Raw genomic sequence first — 19,081 nt, 5'->3', positions numbered from 1 at the left:
AAATATGTAACATTTAACTATACTTGTGAGTATATTCTGTACCTGTTATAAGCGCCTTTTCAAAAATTTGGTTTTTAATTAATTGAAAGAAATAACCTGCAATGCAAACAAATCATGATGAGACCACAAGAGCCTTCATTTATAATTTTGCTTTAAGTGCAAATCTGCTCCAGGAATGCATATATCCTGAAAATTGCCTGGTAACTGGGCCTATTTAGAGGTGATTGGTTGGTGCTAATAACACTAATTTCCCCCTGATTAGTTACATGTGCTGCTCCTTTACCAATGTTCATACTAGTACCACATCAATAACCAATGAACCTCTTGTCTTATTTAAAAAACAGATATAATATGCATTTAATTTCATTCCATAAATCAATTCCACTTAACTTACCATCTCTTAGAAAACTTAGGAGGAAATAAAGACATGAAAAATTACATCAAAGATGTGTGACATAATGAGGAACAAGTGCACACATGGCAATCAGGAATTGTAATTTAAAGGTACCACAAGAAGAAAAGTAAAATTATTGTAATTTATTGCTGTATCTATGCTTTCTCAGTATAGCTATATTATAAGTAGCCACAAAGTGCCACCTTCTGGTTTAAAACTGTGCAACAGCTCCTTTATTCCTGTTTAAATGCCATTTTATGGTAGACGTATAAAGCAACAGCAGCAGTTACAAAATGTTGTCTGAGTAAATTCTGAGAGCTCAAAACAAGGATCTGTGTTTAGGCTGAATAAAAAGATGTTCAATTAATAGTGCACATTGTGTAACATTAACAAACATCTTTAGTTGGAATTTTTGTGTAAACCTTAATAGACACATGATTGATGGGGACAAAAATAAAATTACCTTTTCCTTGCATGATTTAGTTAGGTTGTCTGCATTCTTGCAAACAGTTTATAAAATACAAGAAATGTTGCATGGTGAGTACTAGGCAGAAAATATTTTTTTCTTACAGAAGGACCAGCAGGGGGACAGGGAGCCTAGTGGGCACCCTGTCACCACTTCTTCCAAAGACGTACACCCCCAAGAATGGCAGTGGAAACCTGGCAGCAAGTCACCCTTACAATTTTTTTGGTTCTTTGAAAATACAAGCACTTTCTGACATTTCCCTCCCCAGCCCATGCGCCCCACCCTGACTTAGCAGGATACAAGCCCATGTCCTTTTTTTTAGTTTTCCCATAGAATTATTTACAGGACACCTACAGATACGGAACAAACTAGTATGAAATTAATGATAGTGTGCATTTCCAGACACACTCCCGTGGTTAAACTAGCACACCACGCCATTCTGAAGACCAGTTCAAAGTTAAGGTGACTCAGAGGCATTTGCATCCATAACCGCTGAAACAGGCTTCTCGCTGGCTGGGGTGGATTCGCCGACTCTGTCCTCAACAGTGGTAGGGATCTTGGGAGTGGGAGGTGTCACATCCACAGTGAGTGCGGAAGCATCTGCCCTTGCAGTGGTGGTGATAGGGTCGGAGGGTAGGCTGCCAGTGGGCGGGAGGGAGGAGAGCAACTCCCCTGAGCCTGCTGCAGAAGAGACCTCTGGAACCAAAGGGAATGACGGGAGGAATTCGGACGGCATGGGGAGAGGTGCAATGCCAGGTAAGTTTCGGGGAGGCAAGGAAGGAAGAGGTGGCAAACCTAGGACAAAAATGGCAAAGATCATATATCCTCCCAGCACTAAAAGAGCAGCAGTCATCATCACATGACTATTTTTCTTTGCATTTTGTTATGGAAATTGAAGCTGAGGTGAGAAAAGACAAAGTGACTTCTGCTAGCCCAGTTCGGGGCCAGGACAGTTAAATAGTCACCTAGTCAAATACTAGCTAGGATGAAAAGCTCCTAGCTTCTAAGTTTCTCGGCTCAGGGAAGAACTGATTCTCCATTTGGAAAGGACAGAAGCCCACCAGTTGGTGCTGTAGCTACACCAAATGCTGGACAGAACTTCCGCTCACCCAGGCACATTCAAACCGAGTTAGAGGTACCTTCTGGATGGACAACAGGAAGATGAGACACAGGGGTCAGCCTTCCTGGGAAGGGTGCAGAAGGGAGGGGTTTGTCATGTAGCCCCTTACATTAGCCTCATGGTAAGTACCTAGCCTCTGTTTAAGTCTTGTGAATGATAACTCTATTATAGTTGCTAAGTTTATTCTGAGGATTTAAAAATGCAGGAAGAAGGAAAAGAGCATACTTCCTTAAGACACAGACTGTACAACCAATTTAGGGTAACTTCTCGGTTGGTGAAACTCAATGTTCTCAGAGTCTGTCAATTTGGGGACAGAGCAGAAGTCATCAAGAACACAGAGCACAAAAGAAGTAATAATGGGAGTGCTAAGACAGTAAATGTTCATTTGAGTTATTGGTACTTCCTTTGTCCTTTAAGCCCTTGTGCTTTAAGAGTAAATGGGTTAACGAGGATAGGTAATAAATATATGCAGATGGTGAGTGTGACAACAGGGGTAGTTATTATCTAAACTGAAGCATGATAAAGTGCACCACAGTGTAATAAGACCATTCAACAACATCACCCATGGGCCAACTTCTAAGATAAGCAATTAAGAGTCAGTTCTGACACGTGGCCATCTCAAAGTCAAAGGAAATCTGAGTAATCATTAATGAGGAGCATACTTGGGGGACATTCAGCTGCTTCATTTTCATCAGTGCATAAAATTTGAGTGTAAACAGTTTAAATATTGGCTATCTTAACTATCTGTAGCTAAAAATTACAGTTTTTATTATAAAAATATTTGTTAATGTGGGAGAGTATTTATCAAGTACAAGCCCAGCTTGCTGAGCAATGGTGATGGTTTCACAGGCTAAGTTCTGAGCTGTGCTATGAGAAACAGACTCCACGACTCCCCAGGCGGCGGCTGCCCAAAACACCAGAAGAACCACAAGGAGTTCACTCAGAGCCACGGGGAATGTACACTGGTATGCAATTCAGAGACAGTACTACCATGTCGCTTTTCTTTAGTTCAACTGGCCTTTATGGTGTCTGAGCTGTCAGAATGCAGTGAGAGGAGAATGGGGGAGAAGAGGCATCCAGGCAGAGGAGAATCACAAAGATTTATTAAACTGATCTATGCTTTCAAGAAAAAAAAACTGAAATAGAGGTTTGGCTTTCCTGAATAAAGCTTTTTATTACAGAGAGTCTAGGAAGGCAAGATGGGTAACATACCCGGGTTCAGGAGTTCTGGTAAGCTGACACCTGGCATGACGTGTGGTGCAGGGAGGTTGAGATTGGGGAGGGTGGGTAGGTTAGGTAGTCCTGCTGGTAATGGTATCAGACCTGAAGAGAAGGCAGAAAACAAAAGATAGGTCACTTCATTTAGAACAAATTCAATTCTGTGTACTAAAAAAAAAAACTCACTACCCACTTCAAAGTGAGAATTCTAGAAGCCCACTATATCATGACAGCATTAATAACAACAAAATCTCATTGAATTAAAATGTCTTTCTACACTTAAGTGATTAGATGGCAGAAGTTGGGGAGAAAACCCGAGAGCAAGGATGATGACTGTCCGAGTGTCTGAGCATATAGTAAATGGAAGACAGCTTTTCTGTGATGGTTGAGGTTATAGATTCTCTGGCTTTTTTTTTAATTCTAAAATAATTTTAGACTTAGAGTTACAAAAGTAGTATAAGGAATACCATGTATCTTTCACTCAAATTCCCCAAAGGTTAATATTTTACCACATTTGCTTTATCACTCTCTGTGATAACACATTTGGTTGATGTTGTATGTCTATATGATACCTTTAGCTATACAACTAAAGACATTCACAATGCAAGTATATTTGATCATTTACAGCTAGATAAAGGGACTCCTCTTCAGTGGGAAAGAGGAACAAAAATCTAATTTAATGTTAGAGGCACTAGAGAATGCATTTTTCCACGAACTATCAAAAGACTTAAGCCCTTTACCACATAGGAAGTGCTGCAGAATGGAACTATTATATATTCCTTATTCTTGCCTCATGTTGCGTTGGTGCAGGGGGTAGGGAAGGTTGGGTGGTTCGTTGGTAAGTTAAAGAGCCCAAAGCTCACCAGCTAACTGGTTGGTTAACACCTCATTGCCACTTTCTGCCATTTATCACAAGTTTATTGCAGAGGTAAATGAGATTAAGAGATGTAAAAAAAAAAAAAAAATCAGTTCATAGGTTTAAGTTTATTACAGTTTTTTAAGATGAATGAAAAATATCAATAATGCCATTATATTATACATCTTTAGTCTCTTGCTGATTACCTGGTAATGTAGTAGCTGGATTCATTGGTGGCACAGAGGTGAGGGATTGGTTTACTTGTGGTGGTAGTAATGGTACTGTTGGTACACCTACAATAAAAGCACAATCTTTTTTTTTTATATTTATTTTTATTTATTTATGCATTCAAGAGCTGGGGTGTAGGCCAGAGGTGTGGGGAACATGAGAGGATTCACCGGAGACAGAGTGGGGAGCAGAACAAGTGGATCTACGGAAATACACTGCTGAGGGGTGCAGCAAGTGAGACAAGAGAGGGATGCTGCGCCATCTGGGTCAACTTGGCCAGGGATCGAACTCATGCTGTAGTGGCTAATGATAGCTTGAAAAGTACTGACACTGTAACTCTTGCACCAACCGGGAGGCCCAAAAGGTAAAATCTTCTAAAAGAATGAACAGACTAGATTAGGAAAACCTTAGCCTTGTCTTTTTTCCTGAGGATCAGGTCTTCATTCAGTAGGACTCCAACCAGTACTACTTTCTGGCTGCACAGTTCTGTCTGTCATAGCTTATCTACCAATCTGACCATGGTCCTTGACAAAAGCCACTAACAGAAAAAGGAGCATGAAGGTGGGAGGCTCAACAAATCAACCCTGGCTAAGCTCACTGGACAGGAGTTTTATAGTTGACCTGAACAGGCTAGATTAAATAACTGTTTTAGGAATTGGAAATGGGACACAAGAATTCTTGTCAATCTCTTTGAGCTCCTGAACTAAGAGATTCATGTAAACCTGGGACCACTGGGAGAAGGGAGGATATGCCCTGTGAATAGTGAATGCTGTTCTGTGAAAGAGAATATGCATGTATACAAATGTACGAATAGCCAAAGTGTAGAAATGTCCCTCATTGGATGAACGGAAAAACAAAATGAGTTTGTATCTATAGCCATACAATGTTATTTAGCCATAAAAAGGCATGAAGTATTAAAATTGAACCTTGAAACATATATTCTAAGTGAATGAACCTTGAAAACATTGTTCTAAGAGAAAAATGTCACAGAAGACAACACATATTACATAAAATGTCCAGATTAGGCAAATACATAAAAAAAAAAGGTAGATTAATAATTGCCTAGGCTGGGAGTAGGAGGGGGGTGAAGGGTAGGTGGCTGGAGAAAAATGGGAAGTAACTGATAAATCACTTTTGGGGGTACAGGATTCTTTTGGAGGATAAGAAATGTTCTAAAATTGATTGAAGTGATGGTTATACAACTGCAACTATACTGAAAAACAAAAACAAAAATAAAAAAAACACACCGCCATATATTTTAAATGGGTGCATTGCATATTATGTGCATTACAGTGCTTTGTGGAGGGGAAAAAACCCTCAAACAAACAAAAAGGACTGTATTAGGTAGAACAAGGAATGAAGAAAAGGTGGGAGATAGGCAGGCACATGTCCCCTGGGCAAGAGAGTCCCTAAGAAAGGAATGGGATCCTGATCTCTTTTATATCCCCAGTGACTAATACCTAGGGGCTACACATATATGTTTGTTGAGTCAACAGAGCACTTAAACAGAATTTAAAGGTACAACTTGTATAATATGGAAGAGGCCCAGGATCTAAAACATGCCAAGAGGAGGTAAGGGCTGGCCCTGTGTGTATCTGAGTGGGAATTAGTACTAGCTTTCACAGACAGAGCCTGTCAATGCAGAGCACATTTACAGTTTTCAAAGAATACAGCCATTAATTTTTAAAATTCTATAGCTGAAACAGAAAGGAATTTCTTGTAAAGCAAAGCAGACTTAAAACAGAATATATTTTCCTGCACACCTGTACTGAGAACATTACTGACGGCTGGTGGAGTTGAGTTAATAGAAAGTCCAGACAGACCCTGATCAACTTCTGTAGTTCCTGGTGTTGACATAGATGGAGGATTAACGGAGGACAGCTGGACCTTCCGAGAAAGAGGGAAAAAAAATAGAAAAACAGAAAATTATTCAAGTTTACTTAAGAAAATATAAATTTTGACTCACTTGTTCTATAGATACATTTTTTTAATCACATGCTAGCTGTGAAAAGCTTTCACAAGGCAATTCTGCCTTCAGACATGTCTTTCCAATTCTGACGCATACTAAGGACCAAACACTGCAAATATCTCCCCATTCCTGTCACTTCCAGTCTCTCAACACATGGCATGTGCCCCACTATACACACTTTTGTAGCTATTTTCCCGCAAGAAGTACTCTGTTCCTTCTTAGACCCTAAAAGTCATTTTATACAACTATGAAAACATCACTGTTTTTCTCATTTCTGAAACCTCAGCCAGTTTTGTTTTTAATTTATTACTCCTGGAAGAAATCAGGGTTTTTGTTTTTGTTTTTTAAAGATTTATTTATACAAGAATCAGGGTACAGGCCAGATGCACAGGAGGGTGAGAGGATTCACCAGAGACAGAGAGGGAAACAGAACAGGCAGATTGACGAAATACACTGCTGAGGGGAGCAGCGGGCGAGACAGGAGAGATCTGCTTCGCCATGTGGGTTGCTCCCTGGCCAGCTGCAGAGGTTGTGGATTGCTTCATGGTGTGGTGTTTAACCCCTTGCGCCACCAGGGAGGCCCCCTCACTGTTGAGTTTTAACATAACGGATATTCTAGCCCTTTTCCCTAGCTTCAATTTCACCTTCCAGTCTTCTCAGATTTCCCCTAAGAGGCTGAAGGCACTGATTAGGAACAACAGATATAGCAGGAGTTTGATCACATAACTACAGACTGGATATGTGCCAATGGTAGGGGTGGGGAGTGACCAAAGGTTAAACTACTCAGTGTCTCCTACAATCAGGGATGGCCAAATTGTGTATCACCTGCCACTTACTCTCCACCCCCTGTAATTTGGTATCTGCATTTTCCTTTTGAGTCTCTGAACTTGCTCTAGTCCAGGACATGTTTTAGTTTTCTACCATTTTTCTCAATGAATTTCTCTATAGTACTTCATATAGCTGACTATGTCCTTTTCCTTGAAGCTTTGTTCTCCCTCTGGAGTTCTGAACTTCCTTTGCTGGGTTCCCTTCCTCTGCCTATTTATTTAAATGACAGGGATTTTCAATATTCTGACTTCAGTCCTTTGACCTATCCAGGACCAGTTCTTCAACAATTTTTATCCATGCTCACTGGGTTAAATTAGCCTCTCTTTGCTGATGATTCCCAAATCTGTAACTCCAGCTTTGTCCTTTCTCCCTTAACTGTAGGCCATATATCTCACTTTCACCTGCATTTCCTACAGGAATATCAGATTCACCACAATCAATACTCAACTCATCATCTGCCCTATCCAATTAGTGCTACTGTCACACATATTGACAATTCCCATTAGGTGGAAAAAATGATATAATCAAATAGTAAAGTTATCTTACCTCTGTAAACCCATCTTTAAGAGGAGTAATAGGTGTACCGGTCATTTGTCCTGGAAGGGAAATTTTCTTTCCTTCTTCAAATGGCCGTGTAGGTATCCGATGCAAATAACCATATCCAATGCCGCATCCTAGGCTATGAAACAATTTTTTTTTTTTAAGTTAGTTCTATCAATCATAGCTTGCATTTCTTTGAGATTTTGAAATATAAAAAGAATCAAATTTCTTTCTTTTTTTAAAAGGATTTATTTATTTATACATCAAAAGCTGGGGTACAGGCCAGAGGTGTGGGTGGTGAGAGGATTCACCAGAGACAGAGTGGGAAACAGAACAGGCAGATCAACTGAAATACACCACTGAGGGGAGCAGCGGGTGAGTCAGGAGGTCTGCTGCGCCATGTGTGTTGCTCTCTGGCTGGCTGGGGATCGAACTCCTGCTGCAGAGGCTACGGACAGCTTCACAGGCTGCATCTTAACCCTTGCACCACCAGGGAGGCCCCCTCAAATTTCTTTTAATTAACATCTTTCTTTCATTTAATAAGATAATCTCATTTTATCAGAAGTTTCTATGAAACAGCACTGTTTCCACCATCATGGATACTATACTTATTTTTCTTCAATTATTTATCACCATCCAACATATTGCATATGTTTGTTTTCTGTCTTCACAATAAAATATTAAGGTCCTTGAGGGCAAATATCTTGTTTTGTTTACTGTCTTAATTGTTCCTGGAACATGGCAGGCACTTTAAATTATCAGCTGAATGAACAACACAAAGTCTTTCCACTTAAGAGCTCCAAGACTTTTGTATAATGTCATTTACACATTCCAGAATCGGACACAAAAGAGTTTAATCCAGATTCCTTCTAATTCATCTCCCCACTGCCACCAGATGCATCTTGCTAATAAGATGGTCACATTGCTTTTTTCCAGAGTCTGCTGTTCATTAAGAGAGCAGTCAGTAACCAACTTCTGTTCTTCCTTATCCAAACCTGACTTCAAAAAGATGCTTCATATTAAAAAATTACTCCTTCCTCTTGCTTTTGTTCCCTCTTACCATCAAAACTGTAATTCCCATTAAACTGGATCTCAGATAGACTTAGAGGAAAAAAGTAAAAATTGTTTTTAAATATTTATTTATTTATTTATGCATACAAGAGCTGGAGTGCAGGCCAGAGGTGGGGGGTGGGGGATGGTGAGAGGATTCACCAGAGACAGAGTGGGGAAGAGAACAGGTGGACTGACATATACACTGCTGAGAGGAGCAGCAGGTGAGACAAGAGAGGTCTGCTGTACCATGTGAGCTAGCTCCCTGGCTGGGGATTGAAATGCTGCAGTGGCTGCCAATAGCTTCATAGTGCTGACACTTAACCCCTTGTGCCACCAGGGAGGTCCAAGATTAAATAATTTATACTAACCCAGTGATAACCTGTCAGAGGTAGTTGCATTTTAAAATGAAGTACTTATTAATCAAAATAACTAAGTGGTGGTAGAGAACACTCTACAATGAGTCCAAGAACAAAACTAAGAGAAATACACTGAATAAATGTGGTCAACCTCCAAGAAAAGAATAAAAACTGGAGGCATACAACGGGCCAAAAGAGGGCAGATTCAGGGAAATGGTACATGAGACTATCTAAAGCATTGTTATTAAACCATACTAAGAGGAAAAATGTCTTCCAAAGAAAAGTAATAATCTCCACTCAACTAGAAAAGAAGGGCTCCAAGAACAAAAATGAAGCTGTATTTAGTTAACATAATTAAAAATTAAAGAACTAGAGATATTCTTTGCTGTTGAATTTCAACATCTATAGACTCTCTTCCTTGCCCTTAAATTCCAAGCTCATCAATCACTTTTCTGGTACTAATCTCACCTAAGTATTCTAACTGGAAGGTGGTATTTTTCTATTGTAAAATGAAAATTTATCCTTCTAACGAATAAAGCAGTTTTTTTGGTTGTTGTTGCAAATTTAGCTTATATGAAGCAGTCCCTCTGAATTAATTTTGAATGCCTTGAAAAGATAACATTTCTGTTTACAAACCTGGACAATGTACTATCACAACTTGATCAAGTATTATCCCAGACAGGTTAGATTCTTAACATTATACTTATATCTCATTTTTTACCCCAAATTCCAACAAGTTTAGCATTTTAGTGACAAAATATCTTCAGTTGTTGAATTTCAGGTAGTAAAAGATACTGTGAGCAAATTCTTTCTCTGCCTGAATTAACTAAGTTATCCTTTCCCTAAGCATGTGCTGCAACTTTTTTTTCTTTTTTTTAACTTTTTTACATCATTGTTCTCTCCTCAGGTTCAGTCCCTATAGCTGCCCACAATCACAGGAGCCGTGAACCATCACCACTGTCCCTTGTGCTCTTCCCTCTACAAGTGCTGGAACTTTCATAAAACATTTGGAAATGTTTCTGAACCCTGGGTTTTACTGTAATTATGACTTATGTGACAATTCCTCAAATTAAAAAAAGGTTACTAGGGTTTTCAAAATAATGACAAGCTACATAAATTAAGTAATTATAAAAAAGACCTAAAAAAGGTTATTTTGTACTCACTATAAAAATATTTACTATTAAAAAAAACATAAAGAAGCAATGTTAAGTCAGCACACTTTGACTTGGTTTGGCTTTTTGAAGTTAGGAACTAACTTGATAAATAATCTTAGGAACTGATTTTATCAAGTTTGCTTATTTGCTTGTCTTCATCTTCTTTTTAACTTGTTTTCTATATTGCTGTTGCAATTCAGTAATTTGTCAAACTTTTGGTTCAAATCAGCCTGTTCATTTCCAAAAGCCAAAAGATCCCACAAGTGCTAAGAAAATGCCTAGCAGCTACATAAAGTTATATTGTATGATTCCACTGTTGGGGCAGGGGGGAATTGGAAAAATAAAACAAAGCTGAAAACTTTTATTAATAACAACAAAAAGGCTGTTAGGTCTTAGACTGCATAAATCTACTTATACACAATTTTTTCCAACAGATAGTACTGTAAATATATTTTCTCTTATAATTTTAATATTTTTTCTCTTGCTAACTTTGTTTATGAATACAGTTTATGAATATATATGATAGATACATATGAAATATATGTTAACTATTTATATTATTTGTAAGGTTCTGGTCAATAGCAGGCTACTAGTAAATTTTGGGATAGTCAAAAGTTACACAGCAGATTTTTAATTGTGTAGGGATAGATGACCTAATCCCCCATGTGTTCGAGGATCAACTATACAGAATATATACCAAATTCCTTATATATGTATTTTAAGAAATGAATTACTGGATTCAATATTCTAGGTCAGCTCTTTCCTTTTCTCAAGGGAAGTCTTACAATAAGTCAATAACTATTTCTGAATAAAAACAATCAATGTTTATAACATTTGACTGGAAAATTTAAGCAGTTATTACTTAGTTTAAAAAATGGCCTTACCTGCCTTCTCCACCCCATGCAGAATTTGGTGTAATAATCACTTCTCGACAGTTATCAGTATCTGTATTATACACATACAGTTTCAATGGTTTTGCTTCATGTGTTTCAATAAGGCTGAACAGATCTTCAGACTGCAAAAGCATCACAGGAGAAAAATGTTTTTATGTTACTGAACTTAAAACAGTGGGTCTCAAAACTGGGTAATATCAAAATCATCTGGAAAACTTTTTAAAAAATATAATAAGTACTCAATGTCATCAGCAGGTTCTTGGAAATTTCTACTTTATTCATTTTTTTAAAAAAAATTATTTATTTTTGCATAGAACTGGGGTGTAGGCCAGAGGTGTGTGTGTGGGGGGGTGAGAAGATTCACCAGAGACAGAGTGGAGAGCAGAGCAGGCAGATTTACTGAAATACTGAAATACTGAGGTGGGCCGTCACAGTGAAAGCGCTAAGATTTAACCCCTAAGCTATCAAGGAGGCCTGGAAATTTCTACTTTCAGTGAAATGACATATAACAAGTGAAACCAGGTTCTAGAATAATGTTATTTCATTAAAGACTGGCCGGGATTTTTTCTTTATCAACAAGACATTATTTAAAAAATGATGTTAAACAAAATGACATTATTCTCGGACCTACTATACGATTCTGGGTCCTATGCCTAGACATAAAATTTCCTGAAGCAATGTGAAGGTGAGAACAACTCCCAGACTGAACAAAGCCCAAGCTGCTGCATCCCTATGTCCAGTGCCTACATCCTGTTGCCACCACACTCAAGAGAAAGGCTGAAGGGGATGCTAAAGGACATAAAGCCCAGATAAAGGACGGACCACAAAGGATGTCTGTAAGATGATCTGTTAAACCTGCTCCACCAAAGCCAAAGTCCAAGACTAAAATGGATCCTGCCAAGAAGGGAGAGGAGGTACCAATGGGAAAAGGGTAAAGCTAGTGTTGGCAAGGATGGGAATAAAGCACTGCAGAAAATGAAGATGCCAAAACAGAAAGTGGAAGGTGCTAGAGATGCCAAAGTGGAGTTTGTGCATTTTTGATAATTATGTGCTTCCGATGACTGTACAATTTGAAATACTATTTTCAAATTTTATAAAAATGCAGAATTTTGTTTTAAGCTATGTTGTTAGCACACAGACCGCTTTATTGCTGTTTTTTTAGGGAAGTGCATATGTCACTAATAGAGTGTCTCTGAAGCTATATTGATGTGGGGCAAAAAACTTTTCCCTTGTATTTTGAGAGCCTTCCTCTTGGTTCCTATGGGGAGGAACTCCTTGATCTTGGCACGCATTAGGCACCTTGGCAGACACCCTGTAGTGGGGAAAAATTAAAATTTGTTTTGAGGTCCTCTTCTCCTGTTTAGTCTTCAGCATAGACTTGACTCCCTTAAGCCCAGAGAGACCTATCAAGACCTATCGAGACCCGACTTCAAAAAAATGCAGAGACCACATGTCAGGCAATCTGGAATTTCTAATGTCACCATTGAGATGACATCCATTAAAAGAGCAATCCCTCAATGGAACCGAATAGAGAGCCCAGAAATAAAGCCACACTTATATGGACAACTAATCTTTGACAAAGGAGCAAAGAATATGCAAAGGAATGTGGACAGTTTGTTCAATAAACGGTGCTGGGAAAACTGGACCACCACATGCAAAAAAATGAAACTAGACCACTATCTCTCACCATGCACAAAAATCAACTCAAAATGGATAAAAGGCTGGGAAATAAGACCTGAAACCATGAAATATATAGAATATAGGTAAAACACTATAAAGCATACATCTCAGTAACATATCTTTAAAGACTCACCACCCAAAGCAAAGAAAGTCAAGGAAAAGATAAACACCTGAGAATACATCAAACTGAAAAGCTGCTGTACAGCAAGAGTTACATTAACCAAAACAGAAACAACCCACTGACTGGGAAAAAATTTTTGCACTCCATACAAGTGATCCTTAAGGGACTGATCACAAAGATACACAAAGAACTCACATGACTCAACAAAAACAAAGTAAACAATCCAGGCAAGCAATGGGCAGAACTTAAAAGACATTTCTCTAAAGAGGAAATGCAAATGACCAACAGAAATATGAAAAAATGTTCAACATCCCTTATCATCAGAGAAATGCAAATCAAAACCACATTGAGATACCACCTTACACCAGTAAGAATGGCACATATTAAAAAAACTAGCAACAACAAATGTTGGCAAGGATGTGGTGAAAAAGGAACTCTCCTACATTGCTGGTGGGAGTGCAAACTGGTCCAACCACTATGGAAAGCTGTCTGGAGGTTCCTCAGTCTACTAAAAATGGAGCTTCCATATGACCCGGCAATTCCACTCCTAGATATCTACCCAAAAGACACAAAAACATTGATTCACAAGAACACCTATGTTTATTGCAGCACTATTTACAATAGGTAAAACCTGGAACAGCCCAAATGCCCAAAAATAGATGACTGGATCAAGAAGATGTGGTATGATATACACAATGGAATATTAGTCAGCAATCAAAAAAGATAAACTTATTGCCATTCGCAGCAACATGGATGGAGCTAGAAGGAATTATGCTCAGTGAAAAGCGCCAGAAGGAAAAAGTATTGGATGGTTTCATTTATAGCAAGAATATAGGGGAACCAAGTAAGATATCAGTGTAAAAAAATAATAACAGTACAAAACACAACAAAGCAAAAACAGACAATTATAAATCAGAGACATACTGTAGGGGAGGAGGTGGAGGGAGATGGATCAGAAGGAGGGAGGGAGAAGCACAGGGGACTGAGGTGATGGTGCAGGGGTGCACTGGGGAAGGAAATACCATGGGGACTACACCTGAGGGGTTGGAGGGAAGCAAATAGTTTAAAAATGAACAACAATGTAAAAAAAAAAAAAAAGAGCAGTTCCTTTTTTAGATTGTGCCTCTTCAGACTGAGAAATCTGCCATTTTCATTTCATTACCTAATGTCAGGGTTGGCTTTTGAAAAGTTGTTAAACTACATGCTAATTGTGAAATGTCAACTCTCATTCTAAACTTTCCCTGTTCAGAGCATCAAATGAAGACTTCATTAGGTTTTATAATGGCTTTCTGATTTTGGTAGCTTGTTGAATGGAAGATTTTGCAAGTTGCTGTATACTGTTAATGATTATCTGCCCATATCCTATCTGAAACATCATGATTGTTTATGTAAAGTATTACATAAACAATATGTAAATAAAGCTGGATACAGTTTGGCTTGGAAAAAAATTATTCCTTAAAACTAATACTCCAAGCAAGTTTTAATTCAATATATTAATTACCCACTATGTACAAGGCCTTATGTTGGTTCTACTAAAAACTAGTCAGCAATTTTAGTAAAACCCTTCTACACCCAAATTCTACATATTCTGCTTTTATTCTCCATTATTAAGATCTGATTATCTAGTCACCTTATTTATCTCTCTTTTTCTTTTTTAACAAGAGAACAAATTCACTTTTCTTATTAGCTTTTCAATATGTTTAAATCCTTGGGGTACAGCATCACATGGATTGTTTCCAGTGGCCTTAGCAAGAAGGTTGCTTTAGAACTTGGTGCAAACCAGGCCACTATTTCCATGTTCATACTTTACCATTCCCCAGATTACTCTAGTTTTATTTGGTTTGCCACCAGGAGTCACTGTGTTGTTCTTTCCCTTGTACACATGAGCATATTTCTTATCTAGACAGAATTCAGTCTCGTCTCAAGTAAAACACCTTCAAGTTTTGTTTTTGTTTTTTTTAATTACTTTTCTCCATTTCTTTTCTTTTTTTTTTTTTTTAAGATTTATTTATTTATTTATACAAGCACTGGGTACAGTCAGAAGTGTGGGAGGGTGAGAGAATTCACCAGAGTCAGAGCGGGGAACAGAACAGGCAGATTGATGATACACTGCTGAGGGGAGCAGTGGGCAGCAGGAGAGGTCTGCGCGCCATGTGGGACCCTCGCCTGGTGACAGGGGATCGAACCGGCGCTGCAGAGGCTGAGGGCAACTCTGCAGCCCAGTGCTCAAGCGCTGCGCCCCAGGGGAAGCCCAACACCTTCAAGTTTTAAGAAGAGCTGTATGTTTGCTCTGGTTCAGGAGGCCCTGCTGTGCTGGTAGCCAGCAATAATGGCCATAGGCTTCCAACCACATTTGAGAAGTCCTGTTTCCAGCAGGCCTCCACAGATGCCAAGATGGCAGAGTATTTTTCTCTCAATTTTGATTTAGCAATATATACTTTCACTAGCTAACAGAAGAGGAAGAGGATTTGTTTAATATATTGAGACGATTTTGTCACTTTAAGAGCCAAAAAAGGAAAGAAAAAATGAAATCTATTAACCAAAATGTGGATTTAATTTAGCCTTGAGGTACATAAAAAATTTCTATATACAGTACATACAACCTGTGCAACTGTCACTCAGCATGTTTTTCTTCATAGCTACACCTAGTAAGATAACCTCCCAGATGTTCTGTTTAATACATGGAGGCAAAGACCTAAATTTCAATAGTAAATGCGAAGTATGTAAATATACTTCTGAATGTAAACATTGAGAAAATGTTATATGAACTTATGTTATTAATAAATACATTAATTACCTCATTCATGACCATATCAGCTCCAATTATATAATCACTGTGAGGTCTAAGACCCGCCAATGCCGCAGGAGAATTTGATTCTACTTCCTAGTATGACACAAAAACATACCCCAAAATTAATGTATATAAAATAATGTTCTGAATTTTGCAATTCATAGTATTTAAATGTAATGAATTTTAAAACTTCCATCTTTTTGTCTTGTTAGAGATATCAGATGTCACAAACTACAGTATATATTTAAATCTTCCAAGCATAAAAATCACATTTACTATTTAAAATATTTCTGTAGCTACTTTAATATATCTTATTCTAACATAAGTCATTAGAAAAACAGTTCTTAAGCATCTGTATTTGCTTACCTTGCTCAAGATTTTCTTAATAATACATATATTAAAAACAATAAATTCTGTTTTCAGAAATTAAAATTAGCCTAATATATATCCTTACAATCTCACCAAATAGGAGACTACTATTAAAACACCTTTCTACACTACTTCTTAAGTTGCATGTACCAACTCACAGTTGATACCTACCAACACATGCCAAACATTTTCATTTGCCCCATCAAAGCTGCAGAAACGAATGCTGACTCCCAACAATCCCTGGCCACCCCACATGTTACTTGGTGTGACTGAGGTCTCTCGAAGTTCCAGTGTCTTACTGCTATAGATAAGCATTTTTACAGGCTTTTCAACATTTGCTTTCAGTAGATCCTTAAGAGTGTCATTGTCTTTATTCTGTGAATACATAGAAATAATTTTCCTTCAATAAAAATGCAGTGTTAATTAATCTCAGCTTAAGCTTCCTATGGCCCTACTGGAGCACATTTAATAATCAACATAGCAAAACAATCAACAAAGGTTTCATTAACATTCAAATGGTCCCCCAAGTAAAAGATGTCAAGAAATTAAGAACAACTCTTATGTTAGCAGAAACTGCTGACTGATTTTTTTCTAATAGCTGACTATGGATTCCTGAATTTGCAATGCAACATCATTGGCATGATCTAGGACTTTAGTGATGAAAAACAAAATATTCCATAAGAAGTCATATTACTAACAAGAGTTGATAAGACTCTGATTTTAAAATCTAAAACATTTACTGGGGTGAAAGTTTAATTTCCTATTCTACTGCTAAGTATATACTTTATTTATTTATTAGGAACTGAGAGGAAAAGATAATGGAAGCAGTATGTTAAATATTTCATTACACAAATGAATAAAGGCCATTAAGTATGAGGCATTGATAAGTAATGAAAAAAACTTAAGTGACTGTTGTGAAAAAATAAACCAACCAAATAGCTGTTGTCATAAGAATTTTTTTTAATGAAATTATAAAATTTCCTTCCTATACAACTTTACTGCAAGTAAAGTGAAAACAGCTTATAACAAGTGGTTTTAATTCTGTACTTCTGGAACAAATCTGTCAAGTTCTAAAAAAATTATTTATATATGATGGAACTTAGCTCCAATAAAACCATTACGTTTTTTAAAAATGTGGGCTTTATTAATCCATTTGTCAACAACCTGTGAAAGTCTGATATCTTTAAAAAGTATCTTTGTCATCTTAAGTATTTCTTTCTGCATATAATAATATATAAAGTAAAAGTGCCAGTGATTCTACTCTGCTAAGATAATCACTGGGGTGTGTAGCTAGTATATATATTACGCATTTATATTGTATATATTTGACATTTTTATACGCTTACTAACGCATGATTATTTTTACAAACTGTGCCATACATCTATGTAATGGCCTTAACTGATGAATAAACATCCATCCTAAATGATCTGAAAAGTTCCATTTTCAAAAGATTATAAAACACTATAGGCAAAACTATTAAAAAAAATTGAACTTACTAATCTCGAACCATTAATCGAAACAATAAAATCAAAAAATGGCTCCAGTCCAGCTCTATGTCCTGGGGAATTTTCTTGTACCTATAAAAACAGAAATGCCAAAAAAGTTAAAAAATTAAAAAGCTAAAAAATTAAAAGTTAAAAAATTGTAAGCTAATTTTACTATTTCTTTTCAGTAAAATACATTTCATTGATAACACACTAGTTCTCTGATCTCTCCCAGACAAGACCCTTGCAGTTCCCTAAATAATACCCATTATTTAAGTTTATCTTACACATGAGGTTTTCCCTCTGGTTCTATGTCAGAACACTCTCTACTTTTTTGCAACAGGGTGGGAACAATCCTCCCAGCAGTTAGCAGTCATTACAACTGAGGGACAAATTCAATTTAGCAAGCACTTATTCCATGACCACTATTAGCAAGGCACCATTTAGTTACAAAGCTAATATAGAAACACAGTCGCTGACATCAAGACATTCATCATCTGTTGAGGAACAGGCAAAAAAAGGATGGGAAACAGAGGTCACACAGTCCTTTTAATCACTATATATGTAAGACCAAAGCGGTTAAGGACTATAAATGGAGTTACAAAGTTCTAACAGGATGATTAATTCTCACTGAAGAAGCTTCATTAAAAAAGACATTTGAATTGTGCTTTACAAAAAGTATAGAATTTTCAAAGATGAAAGATGGATAAGATGATAAGAAAGGACATCTGAAAACAGATGAAATAATGAGTAAAAACCTGGAAGCAGGAGTCTAAAAAATGAGGATTATAATGTAATGTAGTTAGACAACAGGGTTGTGTGGGATACAGAATTGCAGATTTTGAAAATCAGAAACCCCTTAATTCAGGGGAACCGTAAACTGAAATCTGTGGATGGTTTCAGGGAACACCACACAGCTCTTGAAATTAAATGCAACATTTTGTATGAATCAGCAGTTTTTGGAATTTAAAAATCCACGGCTTTCACCAAATTATTAGAGTGTTTCGCCATAACCCAGGGGGTTAAAACCACTAATTTTGTGAAATTCTTTTATTTTACGGTGAAGAAACCATTCTATGACTTGCTTATGGTCCTATAGCTGGCTAGTGGTAAATATGAAACTGAAAAGTATAACTTATACTTATGAGTTCAATAAGGGCTAGAAAAGGTGGAACCAAATTTATAGAGAACTTTAAGTGGAAGATTGAGTAATTATCTTCCCAAAAACTGAAATGTTTAGCATTCCAAATTTGAGATGGATTAAAATAAACTATAAAATTTTATAAAGTACAATAATAAAACCATTATTTGCTAGTTATAACAGCAATATGACAGAAGAGCAAAAGCAACTACAATCCACTCTGTATTCCTCTTCCAAAATATTTTCATAATTTCTTAAGTAATTTTTATTCTGCTTGCTGTTATTAAGTGCTGTTAAGGCTCTCTTACAAAAATGAAGTTTGCAGGGGTATTTGTAGGCTAATTTTCTATAACTGTCCAAGTGTTATGCAGACCTAATGCACTTTATGGTGACCAACGCAAGAAAAATTACTTTGGGCT

At 37.3% G+C, this 19,081-nt stretch overlaps 1 protein-coding gene across 1 annotated transcript in view; it reads right to left on the bottom strand.

The window, feature by feature from the left end:
- Positions 1 to 1,317: 1,317 nt before the first annotated feature.
- The window catches only part of GORASP2 (golgi reassembly stacking protein 2), a gene marked incomplete at both ends in the record, with an annotated part of 31,337 nt that continues 13,573 nt past the window's right edge, over positions 1,318 to 19,081 (bottom strand). The window contains 9 exons of the mRNA XM_084229104.1: positions 1,318 to 1,655; positions 3,193 to 3,303; positions 4,261 to 4,347; positions 6,046 to 6,169; positions 7,626 to 7,758; positions 11,067 to 11,197; positions 15,674 to 15,760; positions 16,208 to 16,411; positions 17,534 to 17,614. Coding sequence (XP_084085230.1) covers positions 1,318 to 1,655; positions 3,193 to 3,303; positions 4,261 to 4,347; positions 6,046 to 6,169; positions 7,626 to 7,758; positions 11,067 to 11,197; positions 15,674 to 15,760; positions 16,208 to 16,411; positions 17,534 to 17,614 — 1,296 coding nt within the window. The remainder of the gene's footprint in view (positions 1,656 to 3,192; positions 3,304 to 4,260; positions 4,348 to 6,045; positions 6,170 to 7,625; positions 7,759 to 11,066; positions 11,198 to 15,673; positions 15,761 to 16,207; positions 16,412 to 17,533; positions 17,615 to 19,081) is intronic.

The sequence above is a fragment of the Talpa europaea genome, assembly GCF_964194135.1.
Source record: "Talpa europaea genome assembly, chromosome: 1".
Taxonomy (NCBI): Eukaryota; Metazoa; Chordata; class Mammalia; order Eulipotyphla; family Talpidae; genus Talpa; species Talpa europaea.
The sequence above is the reverse complement of the archived record's forward strand: the minus strand, read 5'-3'. Positions and strand labels throughout refer to the sequence as shown.